General features: G+C 52.2%; 10 protein-coding genes across 10 annotated transcripts; 6 read left to right on the top strand and 4 right to left on the bottom strand.

Moving 5' to 3' along the window:
- Positions 1-751: 751 nt before the first annotated feature.
- Positions 752-3,452, top strand: APUU_40472A (beta-glucosidase; the record flags this gene model as incomplete). Its single annotated transcript, XM_041703547.1, has 3 exons — positions 752-1,516; positions 1,567-1,818; positions 1,869-3,452. 3 exons carry the CDS (start codon positions 752-754, stop codon positions 3,450-3,452), a joined length of 2,601 nt encoding a protein of 866 aa, XP_041556222.1.
- Positions 3,453-4,287: 835 nt separating this feature from the next.
- On the top strand, positions 4,288-5,013 carry APUU_40471A (uncharacterized protein; the record flags this gene model as incomplete). Its single annotated transcript, XM_041703546.1, has 1 exon — positions 4,288-5,013. The coding sequence occupies one exon, from the start codon at positions 4,288-4,290 to the stop codon at positions 5,011-5,013; it is 726 nt and encodes a 241-aa protein (XP_041556221.1).
- Positions 5,014-5,227: 214 nt separating this feature from the next.
- On the bottom strand, positions 5,228-6,722 carry RRD1 (serine/threonine-protein phosphatase 2A activator 1; the record flags this gene model as incomplete). Its single annotated transcript, XM_041703545.1, has 3 exons — positions 5,228-5,638; positions 5,686-6,037; positions 6,097-6,722. 3 exons carry the CDS (start codon positions 6,720-6,722, stop codon positions 5,228-5,230), a joined length of 1,389 nt encoding a protein of 462 aa, XP_041556220.1.
- A 332-nt stretch (positions 6,723-7,054) lies between these two features.
- On the top strand, positions 7,055-9,274 carry APUU_40469A (uncharacterized protein; the record flags this gene model as incomplete). The annotated part of the gene is made up of 2 exons (XM_041703544.1): positions 7,055-9,041; positions 9,093-9,274. The coding sequence occupies 2 exons, from the start codon at positions 7,055-7,057 to the stop codon at positions 9,272-9,274; spliced, it is 2,169 nt and encodes a 722-aa protein (XP_041556219.1).
- Positions 9,275-10,258: 984 nt separating this feature from the next.
- APUU_40468A (M protein repeat protein) lies at positions 10,259-13,919 on the top strand (the record flags this gene model as incomplete). Its single annotated transcript, XM_041703543.1, has 3 exons — positions 10,259-13,597; positions 13,685-13,755; positions 13,814-13,919. 3 exons carry the CDS (start codon positions 10,259-10,261, stop codon positions 13,917-13,919), a joined length of 3,516 nt encoding a protein of 1,171 aa, XP_041556218.1.
- A 292-nt stretch (positions 13,920-14,211) lies between these two features.
- On the bottom strand, positions 14,212-15,096 carry APUU_40467S (uncharacterized protein; the record flags this gene model as incomplete). The annotated part of the gene is made up of 1 exon (XM_041703542.1): positions 14,212-15,096. The coding sequence occupies one exon, from the start codon at positions 15,094-15,096 to the stop codon at positions 14,212-14,214; it is 885 nt and encodes a 294-aa protein (XP_041556217.1).
- A 967-nt stretch (positions 15,097-16,063) lies between these two features.
- Positions 16,064-18,448, bottom strand: OCT1 (mitochondrial intermediate peptidase; the record flags this gene model as incomplete). Its single annotated transcript, XM_041703541.1, has 1 exon — positions 16,064-18,448. The coding sequence occupies one exon, from the start codon at positions 18,446-18,448 to the stop codon at positions 16,064-16,066; it is 2,385 nt and encodes a 794-aa protein (XP_041556216.1).
- Positions 18,449-18,650: 202 nt separating this feature from the next.
- APUU_40465A (MICOS complex subunit MIC26/MIC27) lies at positions 18,651-19,530 on the top strand (the record flags this gene model as incomplete). The annotated part of the gene is made up of 3 exons (XM_041703539.1): positions 18,651-18,665; positions 18,733-18,801; positions 18,871-19,530. 3 exons carry the CDS (start codon positions 18,651-18,653, stop codon positions 19,528-19,530), a joined length of 744 nt encoding a protein of 247 aa, XP_041556215.1.
- Positions 19,531-19,743: 213 nt separating this feature from the next.
- APUU_40464S (putative Golgi reassembly stacking protein) lies at positions 19,744-20,891 on the bottom strand (the record flags this gene model as incomplete). The annotated part of the gene is made up of 3 exons (XM_041703538.1): positions 19,744-20,508; positions 20,583-20,666; positions 20,724-20,891. The coding sequence occupies 3 exons, from the start codon at positions 20,889-20,891 to the stop codon at positions 19,744-19,746; spliced, it is 1,017 nt and encodes a 338-aa protein (XP_041556214.1).
- Positions 20,892-21,119: 228 nt separating this feature from the next.
- On the top strand, positions 21,120-22,050 carry APUU_40463A (RNA methyltransferase; the record flags this gene model as incomplete). The annotated part of the gene is made up of 4 exons (XM_041703537.1): positions 21,120-21,196; positions 21,260-21,358; positions 21,429-21,721; positions 21,806-22,050. 4 exons carry the CDS (start codon positions 21,120-21,122, stop codon positions 22,048-22,050), a joined length of 714 nt encoding a protein of 237 aa, XP_041556213.1.
- Positions 22,051-22,314: the final 264 nt, after the last annotated feature.

Below are 22,314 nucleotides of genomic sequence, written 5' to 3'. Positions count from 1 at the left end.
GGCCTCATGTTGACGAGAAGATGGCAGCTCCAGCCTCCGGCTCTCTTGCTTTTAAACTACTTAGTACTCCGTACTTGCTGTTGCAAAAGACACTGGCAGTCAGTTGGTGTATGATCCTCATGAGCAATGGGCGTTGGTTTTGGTCGCTGCATGTGACGATCGAAGGCAATTTGCTAGCGATGATCTCAACACTGAGTCAGGCTTTCTTTCTCCACGCTTTCTCGAATCTGGGTCTACTTCCGTTGTGACGAACATTCCCCTGACCCGTTCCCTGGTTTGGATAGATCATCGCATGCCGTGCTTCTCGGAATTATCGTATCTCGATTCTCAACTCGACAGGGGCGTTTCTGGTTCCACCGTGTATTCCACTCCTTGCCGTCAAACGGGCTGCATCTCCAACCAAATCGCCATCTCTGACCTCCGCCAAACGTCTATTGTTGTTTAGCGTTGTGATCGACATGGTGTTCGTACGCGAGACTCGGCTTTTCCCCCAACCGGGCATGCCACTTCGGTTACACTGATGGGCCCTGGAGAATTTCCAGGAATAGGAACACTTGATAATGATTAATGGTCCGTCTGGAAAGCATGACCCCGGCACGCGACTCACCATTACATTTGGCTTGACATATTTCAACCCCGCCTTGACCCAACTGTCTGTGAGTACAGGGGTCGTTTGTCCATACCATTTTCTTTTAACGGTCGCCTACCAAGGAGCCTCGGATAACGCAATTCCATTATTTGTGGGAGCAACATGCCTCACTGGCTGTCTCTTGCTCTGCTGGCCGCAGCGGTGCCATGCAGCTTGGCCTCTCCCAAAGGGGCCAGTATCGATGCACGCGATTCCGACGATGAACCGTTCTCTCCGCCATACTATCCAGCCCCGAATGGTGGCTGGGTGTCCAATTGGGCCGAGGCATACCAGAAAGCGCACCGTATCGTGAGCAACATGACACTGGCCGAGAAGGTAAACATTACCACCGGAACTGGAATTTTCATGGGCCCCTGCGCCGGCCAAACAGGTAGTGTCCCTCGATTCGGCATCCCGAACATATGCCTCCATGATTCTCCATTGGGTGTGCGCAATACAGACCACAACACCGCCTTCCCCCCGGGGATTACGGTTGGTGCTACGTTTGACAAGAGGCTCATGTACGAGCGCGGGGTTGGTCTTGGGGAAGAAGCACGCGGTAAAGGTGTCAATGTGCTACTTGGCCCGTCTGTTGGCCCCGTGGGGCGGAAACCAAGGGGAGGCCGTAATTGGGAGGGGTTTGGATTCGATCCGAGCTTGCAGGGTCTTGCCGCTGTACAGACGATTAAGGGAATGCAAAGTACGGGAGCCATTGCCAGTCTCAAGCATTTCGTAGGAAATGAGCAGGAGATGCACCGCATGAGCAGCGTGGTCACACAGGGCTACTCGTCCAATATTGATGACAGGACACTTCACGAATTTTATCTCTGGCCTTTTGCTGAAGGTGTACGTGCTGAAGTAGGATCGGTGATGATTGCTTACAATGACGTGAGTGCAGCCTCTTTCTTTAATCTGTCTCATTGCTGATATATCTCTAGGTAAACAAATCGGCCTGCAGTCAAAACAGCAAACTCATTAATGGAATACTTAAGGAAGAACTCGGTTTCCAGGGATTCGTCGTAACTGACTGGTTGGCGCACCTTGGTGGAGTCTCATCTACATTGGCTGGCCTGGATATGAGTATGCCTGGAGATGGAGCCATTCCACTGTTTGGGGATAGCTATTGGGGCCCTGAGCTTTCCCGCTCTATTCTCAATGGAACTGTTCCGGTTGAACGATTGAACGATATGGTATGTAATGCCCCCCAGTCATACTGGCCATATACCAATTAATGCAACAGGCTACTCGTATCCTAGCAACGTGGTATAAAATGGGCCAGGATCAGGACTACCCACTTCCCAACTTTTCCAGCAACACGGAGGATGAGAAGGGCCCTCTCTACCCAGGTGCCCTCGTTTCTCCTGTCGGGGTCGTGAACCAATACGTGAACGTCCAGGGAGATCATAATATCACTGCTCGAGCTGTCGCCAGGGACGCCATCACACTCCTGAAGAACGAAGGAGATTTGCTGCCATTGAAGCGCAATGACTCGTTGAAGGTCTTCGGTACTGATGCCGGGCCAGACCAACAGGGCCTGAATTCTTGCGCCGATAAGGGATGCAACAGGGGCGTTCTTACAATGGGGTGGGGAAGTGGCACATCAAAGCTTCCTTACCTCATTCCGCCACAAGAAGCAATTGCCAACATTTCTGCCTCAGCTGAATTCTATATCACGGATAGTTTCCCTTCGTCTGTTGAAGCCCACGATGACGATATTGCTGTCGTCTTCATCAACTCCGACTCTGGTGAGAATTTCATCACGGTCGAAGGCAATCCAGGAGACAGAACATCCGCCGGCCTGCACGCCTGGCATAACGGTGATGATCTTGTCAAGGCTGCTGCTGAGAAGTTCTCTCAGGTGGTCGTGGTTATCCACACCGTCGGTCCCATCATTCTCGAAGAATGGATCGACCTAGACCCTGTCAAGGCCGTTCTCATCGCTCATCTTCCAGGTCAAGAAGCCGGTTACTCTCTGACAGATGTCCTATTCGGTGACTACAGCCCAAGTGGACATCTTCCTTACACAATACCCTACCAAGAGTCAAACTACCCATCAAGCGTCGGCTTACTCCAACAGCCGTTCGGTCAAATCCAAGACTACTACACTGAAGGGCTCTACATCGACTACCGCCATTTCCTCAAGGAGGAAATCACCCCACGTTATCCGTTCGGTCACGGATTGTCCTATACAACCTTTAACTTCTCGGAACCAACGTTATCGACTGTTACCCCATTAGATAGTGCTTACCCCCCGCCTCGCCCATCCAAGGGCCCAACACCGACATATCCCAATACCAAGCCGGCCGCATCCGAAGCCGCCTGGCCAGACCACTTCAATCGGATCTGGCGCTACCTCTACCCATACCTCGACAACCCTGAAGGTGCCGCCGCCAACTCCTCAAAGACATATCCTTACCCGGACGGATATAGCACGGATCCCAAGCCCCCCTCACGTGCTGGTGGCGCAGAGGGTGGTAATCCCGCTCTTTGGGATGTTGCATTTTCTGTTCAGGTAACTGTCACGAATACAGGCCAGCGGCCCGGCCGTGCAGTTGCTCAGTTGTATGTTGAGCTACCCGACTCTTTGGGGCTCGATACCCCGAGCAGGCAATTGAGACAGTTTGAGAAGACGAAGGTCTTGAAGCCTGGTGAGAGCGAGACTGTTACCCTGGATGTTACGCGGAAGGATGTGAGTGTTTGGGATGTTGTAGTGCAGGATTGGAAGACGGCTATTAATGGGCAGGGTGTGAAGGTGTACGTTGGGGAGAGTGTGCTTGACCACCGGGTGAAGTGTGAGGTCAGTGGAAAGTGCTCTACACTATAAACTCTGTGTATTTCAGCTGTAAACTTAATATACTAAATTTTAAGGGCGGCTTCAGCAGCCTTGTATGGTAGATAGTACTTATGCAAACTATGCAATTGTTTAGTCATGTGCATAAAATAACCCACCTTACTCTTTGCCCAATGTAGCTCGAATGCTTTTCAACTTCCGTGTTTCAAGACCTCAAAGACGAGGAGTACATTACTCGACCCGATTCAAATGACTGAAACAGCTCATACCAAGGGAATGAGCCTATACCATCCGCTCTTCAACACCTAAGCTCAGGACCTCGCAGCACAAAATACCGCTAAAATGCAGGGCTTCAGTAAGTCTACTCCGCCGCATCGCAAAGCTTCCCCAAAGCAAAGCTAATCATGCTCTTTCTCTACAGATATGGGGCGGTTCGTCTACATTCCATTTTTACCATCTTTAAACCCATAACTAACCCGCCCGGTCGTCGAACAGGTACATCCCGCCAGACCAAGAAGGTCTAACAACAGTCAACAAGCTCGCCAACAAACATCCGCTCGGCGCGCGCGCGCGACACCTCCAAAGTAAAGGCGCATTGATTGTGCGCTTCGAAATGCCTTTCGCAGTATGGTGCACGAACTGCTCTCCGGAGAACATCATCGGGCAAGGTGTGCGGTTCAATGCGGAGAAGAAGAAAGTCGGGAACTACTACTCGACCCCGATATATAGTTTTCGGATAAAGCACACGGTTTGTGGGCAGTGGATTGAGATTCGCACCGACCCGAAGAATACGGCTTATGTTGTTGGTGAGGGTGGGAGGAAGAGGGATTTCGGGGTTGATGAGGAGGGGAGGGGTGTCGGGGAGATTATGGTTGGCCGGAAGGATGGGGCTGGCTCTGGCGCTGGGGATGATCCGTTTGCGAGATTGGAGGGGAAAGTTGAGGATAAGAAGGCTGTTGATGAGGCGCGGAGTCGGATATTGGAGTTGCAGCGGAGACAGAATCGGGACTGGGATGATCCGTATGAGGTGTCGAGGCGGTTGAGGAAGGGATTTAGGGCCGACCGAAAGGTGCTGGAGAAGAAAGAGGCTGGGAATGAGGCGCTGAAAGACAAGATGAGCTTGGGGATTGATATTGCGGATGAAGTGGAGGAGGATACGCTCCGGGCTGCGATGGTTGAGTTTGAAGATGGTGGTGGCGGTGATGTTGTACAGGGTGTGCGCACGAAGCCGATGTTTCAGCCGTCCTCTTCGTCTCTCTCGAAAACCAACGGTAGTGTTCATGGCAAAACGAGGAAGAATGGGAAACGGAAAACCGCGGATCTCGTTGCGGAACGGAAGGCTTCCTTTCGCAGTGCGCTGGCTGGGAATACACGCGCTGCGGTCGACCCATTTCTCAACGGCGACAACGCGTGGGAACCGGGAGTTAAGAAGAGAAAAGCCCCGGGGAAGACAGAAGGGAGAAGAAAGATTGAACGTGCCACTGGTGGTGACTCCCAACCTACTGCGAGCGATGTCTCGGAGATGCCGGACGCCACAGAAAATAGCCAGGCCACTCCTGTTGCTCTCGTTGATTACGGGTCAGACTCGGAGTGATTCGTGTTGAATGTATTTGTACTCTTTGGGGCGGCGTTAAGGATTCCATGATACCCAGATAGAGTTGGTTTATTGATACAATATCACTAGCTTCATTACATTCTACCTTTGTTTGGATATCAGATATTCGGCGTACAACGGTTCGTCACTAATTACAGAAGGCCAGGAATGTGCTACAAACAGTAGGGAAGACTAATTCCCACACTATTCCACGTTACTTGGCCCATGGGGCCTTTGTTGGTACTTGGCCGGCAGGTGTTGAGTCGCCAGTAGATGTTGAGCCGCCTCGCTGAGTATTAGCCCAAGGTGCTCGTGTTGGAGCCGATGCGCCAGGAGGAAGCCTCGAAGTATCTGGAATAGTTGATGCGCCACCTCTAGGGGTGCTCGACGACGGCCCTGGTGTTCTAGTGCTCGCCCATGGGGCTTTGGTTCCGGGGCCTGCAGCCTGTGATGATACGGAGGGGGCGGGTTCGTCCGTTCTCCGTGTTGTAGTAGTTGTATGAGCTGTAGCTGTTGGAATAGGAGCATTGGGGTCGCGCTCCCACCTAAACAATGACCCGAAGGGGAAGTGTTGGACTACTGGAAATTTGGAAAGCACTTCCGCATTGTACATCTTGATCATTCCCTAGATGCTGTGAGTTATATAAATGAACATTGTGAGGCTGAGCATACCTTGTTGATTTTCCCCCACCCGGCTTGGATGCCGGATATATCGTAGAGCATCGGGCTGTGCTCCCAGAAGGGGCCCCGTTTAACATCGTAAATGAAGCCGATGGCGGAGAAGTAGAGATTTTCCGTCCTTTCTCGTTGCACCACGTTCGCTTTTGTCACACCCCCCGGCGCTGGTGCATCGGGCAATGACCCTTCTTCAGGTATGGGGTCTGACTCGGATATTGCGGGTGCTAGTTGCGCTGCCCCAAAGATGTATGGCATGAATGAATGATCGTCCAGGCCCCAGACGCCATGCGAGCCGGCAGGCTCGAGGGTATATCGCTTGATGATGCTCCGGACGAGCTCAAGGTATCTGTAGAGGGTTGTATCAGCTTCTATAGAGCGTGAGGATACTTTGGAGAAGACACGCACGGTTGTATCACGCCCAAAACTATCGCCCTCTCCTCCACCCCAGGACTGTTCTGAGGGAATCCATGTAGCTTCCAAATTCCTGCCAGGAAGGCAAGAAAGCTCAGTTCATGCCCTGTTCCGTAGTCCAATCTTTGGGGGCTACCCCAGCTTCCCAAAAAGTATGCCACCAGCTCTACCTCCGCTGTCGGGCCACCGGACTCAGAAGACGGGGTTTGCAGGATCTCGGACGATAAACATTCCTCCAAAAGACTCGTAGCCCGACTCTCCACTATTTGGTGCCATTTCCGAAAACTTATATTTCCAAACCTGCGCGGTCCAGTATCAGGGGGTGCTTCCTCGAGTATCGTTTCAAGCTTCGACAGTAGCTGCTGTAGTTGGCGCACTGGTGCGGAGTATTCGACGGCTTCGCAGTTGAGTGACCATGTCTGTACTCGTCCATCCGATAATTTCGAAGGGAACATTGAGCGGTTTAGCTGCAGGAGAAAGGTCATGATATCGACGTATGCCTTGGACGATAGGAACTCGTTCACATCTTGACCCTCGTTGATCCGTTTACTGGGTTGGGTGAAATTGTGCCCCGCGGAGGTGTCGATTTTGGGTAAGACGCGTACTTGCGAAGGATCCATGGCGTTGTGCGATTGCTGCTATAGTTAATCTGACAAGATATAAAGGAAACTGAAAGATCCTGAGAAAAGATAAGGATTGTGGAGTTGTGGGGTTGTTCCTGGCTAGAAGCTGGGAGTGGGAGAATGCCTGAGCTCCATGAGACCATGACGCCATGATCCTAGCTTGACACGCTTGGTTGATTTCAGCTTTACCCGTCCACGCGCTCCAGCCAAAATATTCACACCTCCGCGAGACGACCAGCCAGATGTTGCCAGGGCCCTAGGTGCCCGCCGATCAAGATCCTACATACTGATGATGTTTCTCAGTCCCTATTTGGACGAGGCTTTTCACCATGGTGACCCCGACGCGCTCCTCAGCTTCGCGGAGAAAACGCAACTCCACTACGCAAGCTCTAGATCTTCTCAACAGCGTCATGAATAGAAATGCTTCGGTCGCGGAGGATCGCCAAACGCAAAGTGCCCGCCCGGCTCGTCAATCGAGGAACATCCCAAGAGCGCCACGGAGGGATCTCTTCGAGATACCGAACTCCCCTGAACAACCCAGAAACAGGTCATCGCCCTTGGCCGTGGCTGCGCCGTTAACTCCACGTCGATCAACGCGCATATCTAGGCCTCAGGCAGATATTCAGAATGGCTCGTTTCGGACGCCTGCTCGGACCCAACGCGTGCCCGTCGTCTACAATAATGAGGATAACGTGGGGGGAGAGGAACCAAGCCAGACCCCTCACGAAGAAACCGACAATGCGCCCGTTAATGAGGACGAGGGTCCAAACAGTCTTGAATATGAGGGTAATGAATTAATTGGAAATTTTGATCTCTTTTCGGAAGCCAATAGTTCCCGTCACTCGCGAAGCATGTCACCTTCAGTTTTCCTGACTCAAGAACTTGAACAGAGCGGGTGGTTTGAGTCAACGCAATCCCCTAACAAAATCGAAACTCTCAAGCGGGCTCCAGAATCCATTGCCAGTGACAAACCAGTTACACGGAATTCATCAAAAACTCAAACACCTACCTCAGAAGCGGTCTTGCCAGGCCCCTCGGTCGTGATCCATACGCGCCCAAACAACGTGCTCGAAACATCCTTAGCAAAGGAGCAATCAACCCGGGGCCATCCAACCTCTTCACCCGCGAAGGATGATGATGGTGACGTGGAGATGGACGATGGGGAGCAAATAATGAGTTTGGAGCATGCGGATAGTGATGGTGAAAGTCCAGATGAGGCGTCATCCGACTCGTCCCTTTTTGTACGTCAGGACTCTCCAAATCAAGCATCCTTGTCAGCAACTCGGTCTGGTAAACTTCGGAAACCCCCAAATACTCGCGCACGTCGGACCAGAAGCTCAGGTACTACGTCCGATGTCCATACTGAGTCGACGCCTGAAAAGTCCCCTGTCGCCCAGGATGGGCCGAGCCCAGCAAGGCGTCCAGTTGACCATCAGATAAATCGAACACCCACGTCATCGCTGAGGCTTTCAGTTAGTGGAGCAAAACCCGCAGGACCCAACGGACCCTTAGTCAGTCGACGAATAAGGAACCGAAATAGTCGCATAGTTGCGAATTACAACAATAATGAAACTGTCGAAAACCCTGCGCCGAAGAGCATATACCCTCGATGCAAAGAAGCCATGAAGCTTGGACAGCAAGAGCACAACTGGAAAGCCTTGATCGACGAAGCACGCAAAATGAAGCAAAAAGCTAAGTCGATAACGAGGTGTGGTTTTTTAAAGTATACTATCGAGTTTGTTGACGACTTACAATGTTGGTACGAGGACCTATACAAAAACTCAGAACGGCCCCAGAGGCTGTCGTCGCGGGACTCACAGAAACACAAGAGACATCTTGATCGGATTTTGTGTGAAGGGGATAGTGCACTGGATGAAGTTTACAATCTCGTTATGGAACACGAGGAAAAACAAGGCCACAAACTATTCCAAGACTTCGAAGCACGAGTCATTCCAGCCATTATAAAGCTGGTTCTCACCATTTTCGACGCTTACCATTCTAGTCCCAGATCTCTTTCCAGCATATACGACCACCTACACAGTGCCCTGAACAAACTAGCCCACCTTTGCAATCGGATGACGAGTTTGGCAAAGGAAAGATACGTTGAATCGTCCCCCTGCACTCAGAAATTACGAGAGCCCTTGCAGAAGCTCATAGAAGCTTCAGAAATACGCTCGCTAGAAAGCACCCAGTTGGATGCCTCTGACTCGAGCGAATCAGATGGTGTAGATGACAACGGCCCCATAGTCACCATTCAGAAACCATGGACCGATGCTGAAGGATTGGCTCTTCTTGACGGATTGATGCGGCATACAGGTATATATTACTTAATTTTCAGACCCGCGAACTGCACTGATTGCCTGCTAGGTCCGAAGAGATACATTTCGATCACCAAGGATTTTGGCGACAGACTAGAGGGAAGGACGATAGGACAACTGCGAGACAAGGCAGAAGAAGTCCACGATAATTTTGTACCTCAAATACACGACGAATTGCGCACGAGGGAAGGACGAGAGAAATGGCACTGGCTGCTTAGCGTGCGCGAGTAAAAGGCTTCCTTCCACCTACAGTCTGTAGTAGGTGTATACACGCGAACCATGGAACCGGGACTCCGGGACCACACATTCACATAACATTGCCCCTGACGCGTTATTTACCACCATCTATCGAATTATTCTCCTTATTTATTATCAACGCCTCCTCAATTACCCATAATATTTCGGCGTTCCGATCTACTCGAAACTTCTTGTTGTAGCCATACCTCCAGTGTAGGTCGTTGCCCAGAGGGGACTAGCGCCCAGGTGACCTGTTCCTTCCCCTCTTTCGTCCTTTCGCTCCTTACTCTTCTGCGTTGTCTTGCGGCCTGCGACTCTGCGTTGTTCCTGCTGTTCCCCTCAACTCGATCCTCTATCTACTGTTCCTTCTTGTTCTGCCTAATACCTAATAATTGATATCCCCTGAATCTTCGCTTCTCGTTTGTTGTCCATTTTCTTTTGTGCAGCCCAAGTACGTGTTTCGCGACTGTCTAGTTTCTGGCCCCAACCCATAACCTTGGAAGACACGCCACTAACAACTCATAATTCGCTCCGTGCAGAATACGGCCCAATACCTAACCTGGTGCGGCTAATTGATTGAGTGTCTCAGCTTTGCAATTGGACGTTAGCAACGTGGTACGGGTGAGTTGTCAACTGATTCATGATTCTGCTGCAGTCGCATTTCGCTACCCAAAGCAGAAGGGGGTCGAGTCCGCCGCGTCGGGGACATCAGGGGCAGGATCGTCTGTGATTATTGGCATACAACATCACTTGCTCTCTCCCCGCGCAAGTCTTCTTGACCTCCGTTCTGACCTTCTCGCGCTCCTTTGTTCCCTGAACGCTGCCCATACGGCGGTGTACCTCGGCTCATTCTATTTGTCTTTTTCGTTTTTTGCCCAAGCTAATTAGGATCCCCGTAAAGCTCTAGGACGCTATCGCAAATCGTCCTTTCCATCATAACAACCCCATCTACCGTCTCATATATCAGCTATACGCGCAATGTCGTCCGTTGAGGAACCCGTTGCCCCCGCTCCTGCTGCCGAAGTCGAGGCCGAGGTCGAGGCCGAAGCCGAAGATATACCCCCTGCTACTCCGGTGGAATCAAGTGCTGTCTCTGGCGGTGAGGAGCCAGTGACGAGCCCAGATACTTCCAAGGATAAGGAAAATGTGAGGGCATCTCCCGCGAAGAAGACTACCACGTCCGCCACCTCGGCGACGAAGCGCCCTGTCTCCGGAACCTCTGCGACAAAGAGACCTAGCTCGATCTCCGGCCCCAAGACCGCTTCAACCACTACCCGCACCCCTGGTTCGAATGGAAGCACTCTTGGTAAACCACCCACGCGACCGACAACTACATCTGGCACCGTGCGCAAGCCTCTCAGCACGTCCACTACATCGTCGCATCGCTCTCGGCCGTCACTTAGCTCTGCTGATGAAAAATCTCGCTCTGTTGCGAGCTCCGGAGACGAGAAGCGCGGAATCACTGGGTCTGCTAAACGCATGTCGCTTGCGGGGAGCACCACGAGCACCAGAGCCCCGGCGAAGTCGACGACCTCCACCCTAGATCGGCGATCCAGCGTTGCGTCTACCACCGGTTCTCGCACCTCCACACTTTCCTCGACGAGGCCAACTACGTCGAAGTCGACAACCACAACTACCCGTCCTACCACTTCTACCACAGCTACGCGAACTGCCACAAGACCAGCAACCACAACAACTGCCACGAAGCGGCTTAGTACCGCACCTAAGACTTCCGAGGGAGACGCCGCCAAATTGCAATCCCTTCAAGGTAAACTCACGGAGAGCGAGGCTACCGTCGAGAGCTTGAAGGCTGAGTTGGAGGCTGTGAACGAGAAACTGGCACAGGCGTCGAAGACAGAAGGTGCCGACAATGAACATGAAGACTCCACAAAAGCTTTGCAGGAGCAGCATACTGCGGAGATTGGCCAATTGGTTGCCAGCCATGAAGAGCAACTACAAGGCTTGCGTACCCAGCTTGAGGAAGCGGAAGCGAAAAGAAAAGAAATTGAAGAAAAGTCTGTCAAGGCCTTAGAAGACGCTTCCCAGACGGCAGCCTCTCAGGGCGATGAAAAACTTTCGGCAGCTCTCGAGGAACTGAAGCAATCTCACCAGTCCCAGCTTGAAACTCTAGAAAATGAACTTTCAGCGCAGAAGGCTACGGCTGCCGGTTATGCTGAGCAAATCGACTCACTCAAGGCCGAATTACAATCCAATACCGATGGTCTAGAAACAGCTAACAAGGGATTCGAGACCGAGAAAGCATCGGCTCTTGAAGGACTGCGCGGGGAGCTACAGGCCGAAATAGAAAGCCTTAAGCAGTCAAAGGACGAGGAAAGCCGTGCTGCCGAGGAGTCTACAAAACAGTCAGTCGCAAGCCTCGAAGAGAAGATTACGTCGTTGCAATCTCAGCTCGCAGAGACCGAGTCTATCTCAACCCACGGCCGCGAAGAGGCAGTGGCTCAGCTTGCAGCGAAGGAAAAGGAGGTAGCCGAATTGAAGCAGGCTGTCGATGCTGCCCGAGCAGAACTTCAACAAACAGGCCAAACTTCCGCAAAGGAACTTGACGATAAAATCAAGGCCCTCGAGACCGGCCATAAGGATGTTATTGCGAAGCTCAAGGCAGAGCACGATGAGGCTTTGGCTTCTGCTACCAACTCCCACGCTGATGAACTTGCAACCGCGCGGGCCACCACAGAATCCACCAGCAGCACTCATGCACAGCAACTTGAAGAGCTTCAATCCTCTCTTGGCAAGGCAAAGGAGGATGCGGTAAATGAGCTGACGGCGGCCCACCAGGGCGAGTTACAGGCTCTGCAAGAGAAACTTCAGAGTGCCGAGGAATCCCTTCGGAAAACCCGACAGGACTTGGAAGAGGGCGCCAATGCTGCCCAGTCCCATGCGATTGAGGAAATCGAGTCGCTGAAGGACAAGGTCAGCACCTTGGAGTCGCAGCTTTCCACTGGGCAGGATGAAATCAAGGCGCTTCAGGCTGAGGTCCAGGCTAAGCAAGAGCAGGCCGAGACTCTTCAGCAGAATCTCGTTGCTTTTGAGACCAAGCTGAAGGCCAAAGAGGCCGAGCAGGAAGGCGATGCGAAGGCTGCCGAAGAACGGGCAGCAGCAGCAGAAAAGGCTTTGGAAGAACAGGTCCAAACGGCTGCTGCTCTCTCGGAGGAACACGCCAAGTCCATCGAAGCGTTGAAGGCTGAGCATGCTGCCGAATTAGAGCTTGCTAAGGCTGATGCATCTGGTTCTCATCAACAGGCCCTTGAAGAACTCCAATCCAAGCATAATGAGTTACTGTCAAAGAACAGTGATTTAGAGAGCTCCCACGCTGGCAATATCGAAGCCCTCGAGACCGAACTGAAGTCAACCATGGAACGCATCGCATCCCAAAGTGCTGCACATGCTAAGGAGCTAGCTGACCTACAACAACAACATGAGGAGGCAAAAACCAAGCTTCAAAAGGAACTGGAGACTACCCAAACCTCTAGGTCTGCTGAAACAGATGCCGAGCACAGCAAGGCCATCGAGGAGCTTCTCACTCTCCAGGAGTCTAAGCTGACAGATCTTCGCGGAGGTCTGGAATCCTCACATGAAGCCAAACTGGCTGAGCTTCGGAAATCCCACGATGCCGCTCTTGCAGAAGTCACGACTCAGCTTACCACCGCACAAACCGCCGCCCAAGATACCTCTGTTGTTGATGGTTTGAAGGCGACAATTGCCGATCTCGAGAAAAAGCTGGCCGCTGCGGAGCAGTTCGTTACTGAATCTAAGACACAACATGCCACCGAAAAATCTGCTATCGAGAATGACAAGAATGAGTGGGAGCAGAAGCACCAAGCAACGATCACTCGTGTGGAGGAACTCGAAAAGCTCTTGGGCTCTTCCGAGGATACCAAGTCGGAACTGGAAGCGGCATCAAAGCAAGTATCTGCCTCCCAGGAGGAGCTCTCGCAGCTCAAGGCCAAGCACAACGCGATCACCAAAGAGCTGGACGAGTCTAGAGCGCATCACACCGCGACTGAAGAAAAGCTCGCCCAGGGCGAGAAGGATCTCACTGCCCAGATTGATAAGAACATGACTCTCCTCAACCAGCTGGGCGAGGTTGAATCGTCCATCTCTGGCAGTCGCAAGCACGTTCGGGAACTTGAAGCCGAACTCGCAGCCCTTAAAGCTGAGAGGGATCTTGTGAAGGGATCGAACGTAGGCCTACAAGGTAGTCGATGGGCAACTGATGAGGAGAAAGCGCCAACCAGCGAAGATGGCCAAACAGCCGCAGTGGAAGGTGAGGACATTGGTTCATCGATCGAGGGAACGGTGGGACCTCCCGGTCTGTGATCGTCGTTGTCTCCCCTCGGAGACTTCTGTGATATAAACACTTACTGACCGATTTCTTTTACGCAGATGGCCAGCATCCAGGAACAGCTTAAACACATTCGCTCGGCCAATGACGATTGGTATGATGAACATCGACGGTAAGTAGTACTTTAAACATGCGGTTCGGGATCAAATGGGGCTAACTGGTCTATATAGACTCGTTGGTGAACTTGCACAGGTGTCCCGGCGACCAACGCCTAAACCTCCCAGCCAATCTACAACGCCGCAGCCTGAAACACTGACAGAAGCCGTTTCTCAGTGAGAGCACTTATACGGAATGCCTGGTGTCAATCCAGGCACATTTATTTTTCTTCCATTCTTTTCCTTTGTATTTGCCTTGTATAAAATTAAGATGTATGTAATAAAGTGCTCAGGATACCCGATTGAAGAACCGTCGCCGTGGATTGTTGCTATCTGTAACCGGTATCTGGGCCATGATGAATATATTATCTGCAAGACATTACTATAATTAACATGAGTCAGTTAGAAATTTACCGGTATACAACAGATTAGTTAAATAGGTATAAATTAAAAAGTCGCCGACGACGCAGCTATCAAGATTCTTTTTTCCGGGCCCACGGCCACCAGGATGTTCGAGCAAGCATGCACCACATAAAAGCGCCTTTCCTGCGTTTCGTCTTGTGCCTCAACGATTCCTCCCTTCTCTGCTGCTGCTGAAGCTCCTCATACCGTCTCGGCGTGAGAATCCCCGGTGGCGGGGATGGAGCCCTAGGCAACGTCCACGATGCAGGGTGATAGCCATGCGCACCGACAGGTAGGAAAATCACCTGCGACACGTCTTCTGCAGAAGCAGGATTTCCAACCGGACCGACGTGGTCTTCATATTCCTCGCATGGTGTAGATGGGGGGAGTCGTGGAAGAGGCTGTCTAGGTATATTACGGTAGTCGACAGGCGAAGAAGTGAATGCACGGCAGAAGGCGGCGTAGTTGTCACATAGCGCAATGTTCTTTTCCCGCTCGTCCTCTTCCTCTCCTTCTACTGCTTTTATTTCATCCCCATCATGCCCTTGCTGTTGGTGGCTCCCGGCGTGGCGTTGGGCCTGGGCTTGGCCGCCATCTAATGACTCGTAATCGGGGTACTCGTGATCATAATAAAAGTGCGTGAACCGAGGCTGTCCGATTAACCCAGCCTGATTTGGGGAGACTTGAATGGTTGAAGATTGTTGGGAGTGAGAAATGATATCTGAATTGGACCATTTGTTGTTGTTGTTGTTCATACGGTGGTGATAGTGGTGGGTGAAATCCAGATCGGGGCTCGGTCGACGGAGAATATGCGACGAAAGCCATCGTTTCAGTTTTTGCGTGGAGGGAGTTCGAGCAATTGAACGACCAGAGACTGGGTCAGAAGAAAACGAGGAGGACGTGCTGGTTGAGAAAGAGGAGGACGAGAACGAGCGGCTGCGAAACGAGCGAGGCATCTTGGATGTCTGCCGTTTAACTCTACGCGGGGTAGAAGAGAGAGAGGAACGAGCATGGAGGGGGGGAATGAGGTAGACGAGAGGAAGACCAGTTGGGAATGGAATATAATGAAAGAAAGGCTATGAACGAGTGGGAGTGTGTCGGATAGTATTTCGGAGGGAAACCAGCGGTCCACGGACGCCAGTAGAGAGCGAGAGCTCCCCCATTGAAGTGACACGGAAAAAGCATGGACGCCGGCGCCCTCTCGCACCGTGGCGTCTTATGGGCTGTGTCTTTCAAGTTTCCAGGGTGCAGTTCATGTAGGGTCCAGTGACCGTTGGGATCCTACATGGGAGGACCGAGCTGTGCGACGCGAATGGAGGCATGAGACTGTTGCTTCAGTGGTGCTAGTTTAGTAGTATGGAGTTGCTGTTGTACATAACCTAGGATGGACAGGAGTAGTACTTGTCTAACGTGTTCAAGAAGCCGGTTCCTTTCTTTCTTTTTTCATCACCAGGAGGGGAAGTGAGACATTGCCCGTACCATCTTGAGCGTTGCAGCTCATAGTGGGCGCCGTCGATCAGTAATAGTTAATAGTCGATATTTGTACCGTAGCAATTGGCTATAAATATCGCCGACGGGTGCAACTTTCTCCGGGTTCTATGCTCCATCGAGACGGGAGTAATATGAATAAATGGCATGTGCCTGCTCTGTCTGTTCTTACTGTAGTCGTGTTTGCACTACTGTACCATCCCTGCAGTTGATATCGTCACCTGCATGGTGATCAAGAACGAGAGTATACATGAGCTTTGTAACTTTATGGAATGAATCTGCGGCTGGAGGAATTCATTTGATGTACTCAAATTGGCAGTATATATACTTATACACTATACGTTTCGACAACACAGACTTCATGGAAGACATTAATACATTTGGTAATCTATATTGTACTACGGGTATATAATACAGGATGGATGTACGCAGCCATTAGCCTGATATTCCATCACGGCCGAGTCCCCACCGGCCGACTTCACGCATTGCTTCATCCCCTCCCTCAACAAGACGACCATTAGCGTTGGACGAGTTGTGCGCCCCCAGGACACCGGCAACACATTCCCAGCCGTTACGCCCGCCGCCCCAACGGAGAACCTCGTTCTTGTACCGTTCACCCGCGGAGCGGTCAACAGCAGCTGCACCTCCCTCGAACACGTCTTCCCACATTTTATTGGCGATTGCTCGATCGAAGATATAGCTGTAGTACGTGGCGCCGTACCCGTACAAGTGTCCAAAGAACCCCTGCCATGAGGTTGAGGGGCGACCATGCTGGTCAACGGGGTCCGGCAGGCTGGCGTGTGTTGAGTATACTTGCTGGTAGAGTTTTGTGGTGTCGAGGAAGGAGTTTTCAGAGGTGGTTGTGTGGTAGGCCTGATCGACGAGTGCCATTAGAATCTGAGCTTCGTTTTCCACAGCGCCGTAGATTGCGCCGTGGGCGGCTCGGTTCTGTGCCATGTGATGGACCATGTTCTCGGATAAAGGTTGGTCGGTTTGCCAGTGGCGAGCGTACAGAGCGAGGACGGACGGATCGGTGGCGAAGCGCTCCATCAGCACCGACGGCAGTTCGGCGAAGTCGGTTGCGCAACGCGTTCCTGATATGGACTGCAGTTTGGTCTGGCCTAAAATAGAGTGTAGTGCGTGTCCCATCTCGTGGAAAAGGGTGCGCACACTATGCTCACTCAAAAGTGTCGGTGTAGAGGACGAGGGCTCGGGGAAGTCGCACACGAGAGCAATGGTTGGCAGCTGACGAAGTGTTTGCGATTCTGCGTCAATAGTAGTCGCCATGCCATCGTTTGGATGAGCGACGACCGCCGGATCGTCCATCGATGCGGATTCCGCGATCTCTTCCGGAGTGATTTCTCGTGCGCACCGCAAAGTGAAGTGGGCCGGGTTGGGATGTTTATTGGGGCGGGAAAATAAGTCGCAATATATGACGGCAAGTGGCCGGCTCTCCTCGTCCACTACATCTAGGCGGCGGACGTCGGTTGTCCAAGTCTCCCCTGGTGCCGTCTCACGGGGAACTAGACGAACGCCGTAAAGACGGTCGAACAAACGCGACAGCCCCTGCATGACTGTTCCTAGAGAGAAAAATTCAGGGATGATAGCCAATTCGCGCGACTTGCGAATTTGCTGCGAAGTCTCATACTGCTGTACTCGTTGGTGGACATAGTATGCGTGGTCCCAGGGCTGCAGCTGGCCCCCCTTTTGAGCCTGAAGCTGGGATAGCTCTTCCTGTACATCCGGACGGTTGCTAGTTATGAGGGTGGTCAGAAATTCCGATACGGCAGCAGGGCTTCTGGCCATCTTGTCTTTGAGAGTCATATGAGCGAATGTGGGAGATCCTGCGAGCTGAGCTAGCTCTGTGCGTTTGGACAGCAACTGTTCGAGGCGCTGAACCTGGCGCGAGCTGGAAGTGCGTGTAGCCTGGTATATCTCGCGACGGACATCCTCACTGTGAGCGGAACGTAGGGCTAGGCGCGGGATCAACCCGACGGTAGGAACAGCGGCGGAACGGGGATTCCATCGCTTGATTTGCTTAATCAGGATGGGGTCCAGACCGCGAAGCTCGTTTGTGGGCACAACGACATGCGAGCGTGCTGGCTCTCCACTATGAGCGAACGTCGACCCAAGCTGGCTGATGTCGTTGGAGAGACTGACGAAGCGCTGGCGCTCTTGGGGGGGCATATGGATTGCGGAGTTGGCAAAGTCCTGGAGCAGGATACGGGCCACAATGGTCTCTTCGGAGGACCAATGGGACGTGACCTCTGGCTGGGCCAGCGCCGCGCGCAGCTGATCATGGAGGCCGGTTGTGGTGTTGAGTACGTTCATGTACTCGAACATCAGAGCATATGCTTGGCCCGCGGCCTCTTGGACGGGCGGATCCGGGTGGGAGGCCCGGATGAAGTCGGACAAATCAATGACGCGACACAGCAGGTCGCTCAGTCGGTCCAACTGACGTACTAGGCCCCGATATTCATCGACTGTTGATGCAGTGAGTACCCGAGTGACTATTGCCTGGCATTTCTGTAGCGACACCTGCGCAAAAGCGCGAAATCCGTCGGGACTAGTCAGGTACTGGTTTTGAACGAGACCGGCCGGCTTTCGGTTCGGAGAGAAGGACGAGGAGGCGGAGAAGTCGCGCCAAAACGGCCGGGAATCGAAGACTCGACGGAGGATATCATCGTCGGGGCCTTTGGAGGGCGATGAATGGACAGGGGTGGCGGACGCAGAGGCTGGTCGGGGAGCGGAAGTCGTGATGGAGCGACGGTGCAGGCGTTGTTGCAGTCGACAAGTGCGACAGATCCACGGTCGCAGCATATTAACCTGGATTAGTTGTAGAGTACATTAGAGAAAAGTGAAAAGTAAAGAAAAAGAAGCGTCCTTGAAGGGACGGAGTGGCCGAGTATGAACGAAGACGAACAACCGACTGCGGCCGAGAAAAACTTGGCACTTTTCTTCGGACCTCATTTCATCATCTCAACCTCTCCTCCTTCCTAGACCTCCACCAATTGCCCATAAAATGGCCATGTACCAGGTATTTACCCCTTAATCCCACCATGTTCACTACGCCCAATGCTCCTGCTAACCAATTGCCTTTCTAGCGACTCTCTGCGTCTCTGTTGGCCGGAGCTGTGGCTCTGTATCCCCGGCAAGCTCATGCCGAGGAGCCCGTACGTCCCAAAGCTAGACTTTGATTCAGTCTTCAAGGCCGAGGGAGCTCATTTTGCTAACTACAACAGAGAAAACCCATCTACGATGACTTCCCCTCCGAATCTGCTGTCTCCCTTGCCCCGTCCACACCAGCTCCCGAACCCACAGCCGCTACAGCTCCCGAACCTTCAAGCATTACAACAGCTCTAACAGCCACCAAATCGCCATCGTCTCCGACGCCGACCGACCTCCTGACAGCCCAGGTCCGACACGCCCGTGTCTTCCTCTACGAGCAGTCGCGTGCCGCCGAGGTTGGTTTCAACAATGTCCTCTCTCGTGCCCTCCACATCGAGAACGCATTTACCAACACCATCGCCTCGTTGGCACCCTCCCCGGAATCCGGAGAGAAGCTGACTCCGGGCGGTATTTATGTCGTCGTTGCTGCCATGGCTGGATCAATTGTTGCCCGTAACCGCGGCCGTTTCCTACGTGGCACCACCCCTTTGGCATTCGGTACCATTGCCGCCTGGTCCCTCCTTCCTGTTACTATGCGGAACGTCTCCGATTTGGTCTGGGAGTATGAGAAGCGTGTGCCTGCGGTGGCAGACAACCACTTGTACCTTCGGGAGCGGGCGGAGCAGATCTGGAGCACTGGTGTGGCCCACAGTGGTACGGCACGTGCCATAATGGAGGAGAAGATTGGGGACGCTCGGAAGAAGCTGGAAGAAGTTGTGAGCAAGGGACACTAAATAGACTTTTTATCTATGCTCTCCTTCCATTTCCTTGGTTTGTTTGTTTCGCTTATCTACATCTTGATAGCGGTTGGGCCCGTGTCCTATAGCGCACATGTAACTGTAAGAAGTCTCCGATGAACAGGTTCTAGACAGTTCATTTCTTTTGTACTATCGATATAAAACTAGAACGCCAAAAAACACCTGTTGCGAATCGTAACAACGTCTCTTCTACTCTGATCCCTTTTCTTCTTGGGGTGGCCCGCCAGCTTTGGGGGGCGGAGGTAGCGGTGTACCCCTCCGTGACGGTACATGATCTTGCTCCTTGCTCTTCTGCTCACCCTCTGTGAAATAATCGTCAAATTCCCTATGGGGTGATGCCCTGGCCCCACGCGCCTTCTTTCCGTGGTGCGATACCTGGGGAGCCGAAGCCGCGGGTACCAATGGCGGAGGTGATTTCATATTCGCTGGAACAAGGAACTGCTGTGGTGGCGCAGGAACCCCAGCATCTACATTGGCAGGAAGTCCAGTAGGCTCAGGAACATTTGATGATGTTCCGTCAGCGCGCGTTTCGAACACTACCTCTCCTGGTCCCTCGACCTCTTCCCCCAATCCAACCGGCAATCGGTGCAAGGCTCCATAACCCAATTCCGCTCCTAGTGCACCCTCGCCACCCCAGCCCCGTGTGGGCACAAGGTCGACTGTGCGCACCACGTCGAATTCGCTGTTGTAAACCCATAGCACCAAAGTCCGGTCCAAGTGATCTTCAACAAGCTCTCCTAGTGCCGATTCCCCTCGTAACGTTCCGCTTGGCGTACCGATGATGTAATCGGAGTGAGGTAGCAGACCAGCTCTGTAGGCTGGGCTTAGAGGGGACGGGATATTGAGCACATGCCAGATATGTTGTGTGGACGATAGCGGGGCTAGTTGGAGTGCGAGGCCAAGGGTTGGGTTGGAAGGAGGAACGACGATGGATATTGTATGCGTTCGTTGGCCCTGTGTGTCATAGATGGTCAACATCTCGTCTTTAAGTATAAGGGGTTTGGAGTTCCACAAGAACGACCGCGTACCTTTGCGCTCCAAACTGCAAACGTGACTCGAGATCCGGCGCAATTGCGCACTTCCGTTGCGAATAGGTTTGGGTCAGGGTCATCCTACAAGAGTCAGACGATGCGATTAAGATATCCCAGGGGCACAGTAAGGCGACGCACGATTAGACGCCCGTTTATCCCAATAATGAAATCGAACCAAGGCTCTAGCGGTACTTCGGGGTCTTTGTTGCGGAGGACTTGAAAACCGAAGGCATTGTCGGACCGTGACTGTTGGGAACTGGGTTCGGAGTCTAGCCGGCCAATAAATCTATTGAGAGCTCCGAACATTTTGAGACTTCTTTGAGAGTCAAGCGAGGAGTGGAATACAGGGGAAACGAGACAGCCATTGTCGGGATGAAGCTGTCCTCAATGTGGAGATGCAAACAAAACAAACCCGCGTTATCAGTAGATTTCGATGCGGCAGAGATGCATCGCCATCTGGGACCAGAGGAAACGAAGGACCTTTCCTCTTCCCCCTCCGCCTTTCATTCATGTCTTGATCACGATTGCGCCACCATGTCTGGTGATGAAGAACCCCCTCCAGAAGTCCATCATTACGAGGATCGTGGTCAGGTGCCTTGGGACATTCAGAAGTATGACTTCTCTGATGGCTTCTTTTTCTTATCGCAGAGCTCCCAGCTAACTCTTTTTTACAGTTACTGGTCCCAGCGTTACGACCTATTCTCCAAGTATGACGATGGTGTTTGGTTGACTGATGATGCGTGGTTCGGCGTTACTCCTGAGCCGGTGGCTACGTATGTGAACCTCTGCGAAATACTCACTGTTAAAAGGACGAAAGCTCTAACCTCTGTTATCTACGCGCAGAAAGATCGCCGATCAAATAGCCAGTTCTGCACCCCCGGATCGAAAGGTCCTAGTAGATGCTTTCGCTGGTGCTGGGGGAAATACCATCGCGTTCGCGCGGTCCGGCCATTGGAAACGAGTCTATGCCATTGAGAAAGACCTTGCGGTGTTGCGATGCGCCCAACACAATGCGAAGGTCTACGGCGTCGCGGATAAAATTACCTGGTTTCAAGGTGACTGCTTTGAGATCATCAAGTCGCAGTTGAAGGACTTGGCACCATATAGCGTGCTCTTTGCGAGTCCGCCTTGGGGAGGTATGTCCCTTTTTGCATCAACCTCTCCCGTGACCTATTGTCCTACTGTGAAATTCTTTTAATGACTCATTCTCTCGTCTTTAGGACCTGGATATCGATCAGCCTCCGTATTCGACCTTCGGACAATGGAGCCTTATTCGGTGAACACACTCTATACGGAATTCTCTCTCTTCACACCCTATGTTATACTTTACCTGCCACGAACGTCAGATCTGAATCAGTTGGCCGGGATGATTAAAGATAATTCGCCTGCTCCTGTAATGCACTATTGTATGAGGGGGGCAAGTAAAGCGTTGTGTATTTTCTATGGAGGCTTTCAACTTTTCTAATGACTCTGTACTTTATATTTCACTTCCATTAACTGTACAGAGTAGTCTATTACTTGCAACTTTTCTTAGATTCAAATTTAGAGGGATTCCCCATTAAATGACTGAAAACACTTGTATTAAGGCAGTTGTACAAGTCCGCGGTCAATAAGCTGATTTCTTTATTTGGACTAGTGCCCCGCCCTATCTTCACGTGTTCCGCTCATTCATTTGCATCTCTCCTCAGTTACCTCTACTTATTGTGAAGGTCTTTCCCCTCTCTTTGCT

Source organism: Aspergillus puulaauensis, chromosome 4 (assembly GCF_016861865.1).
Source record: "Aspergillus puulaauensis MK2 DNA, chromosome 4, nearly complete sequence".
Lineage (NCBI taxonomy): Eukaryota > Fungi > Ascomycota > Eurotiomycetes > Eurotiales > Aspergillaceae > Aspergillus > Aspergillus puulaauensis.
This window is presented reverse-complemented; position numbering and strand designations above follow the sequence as displayed.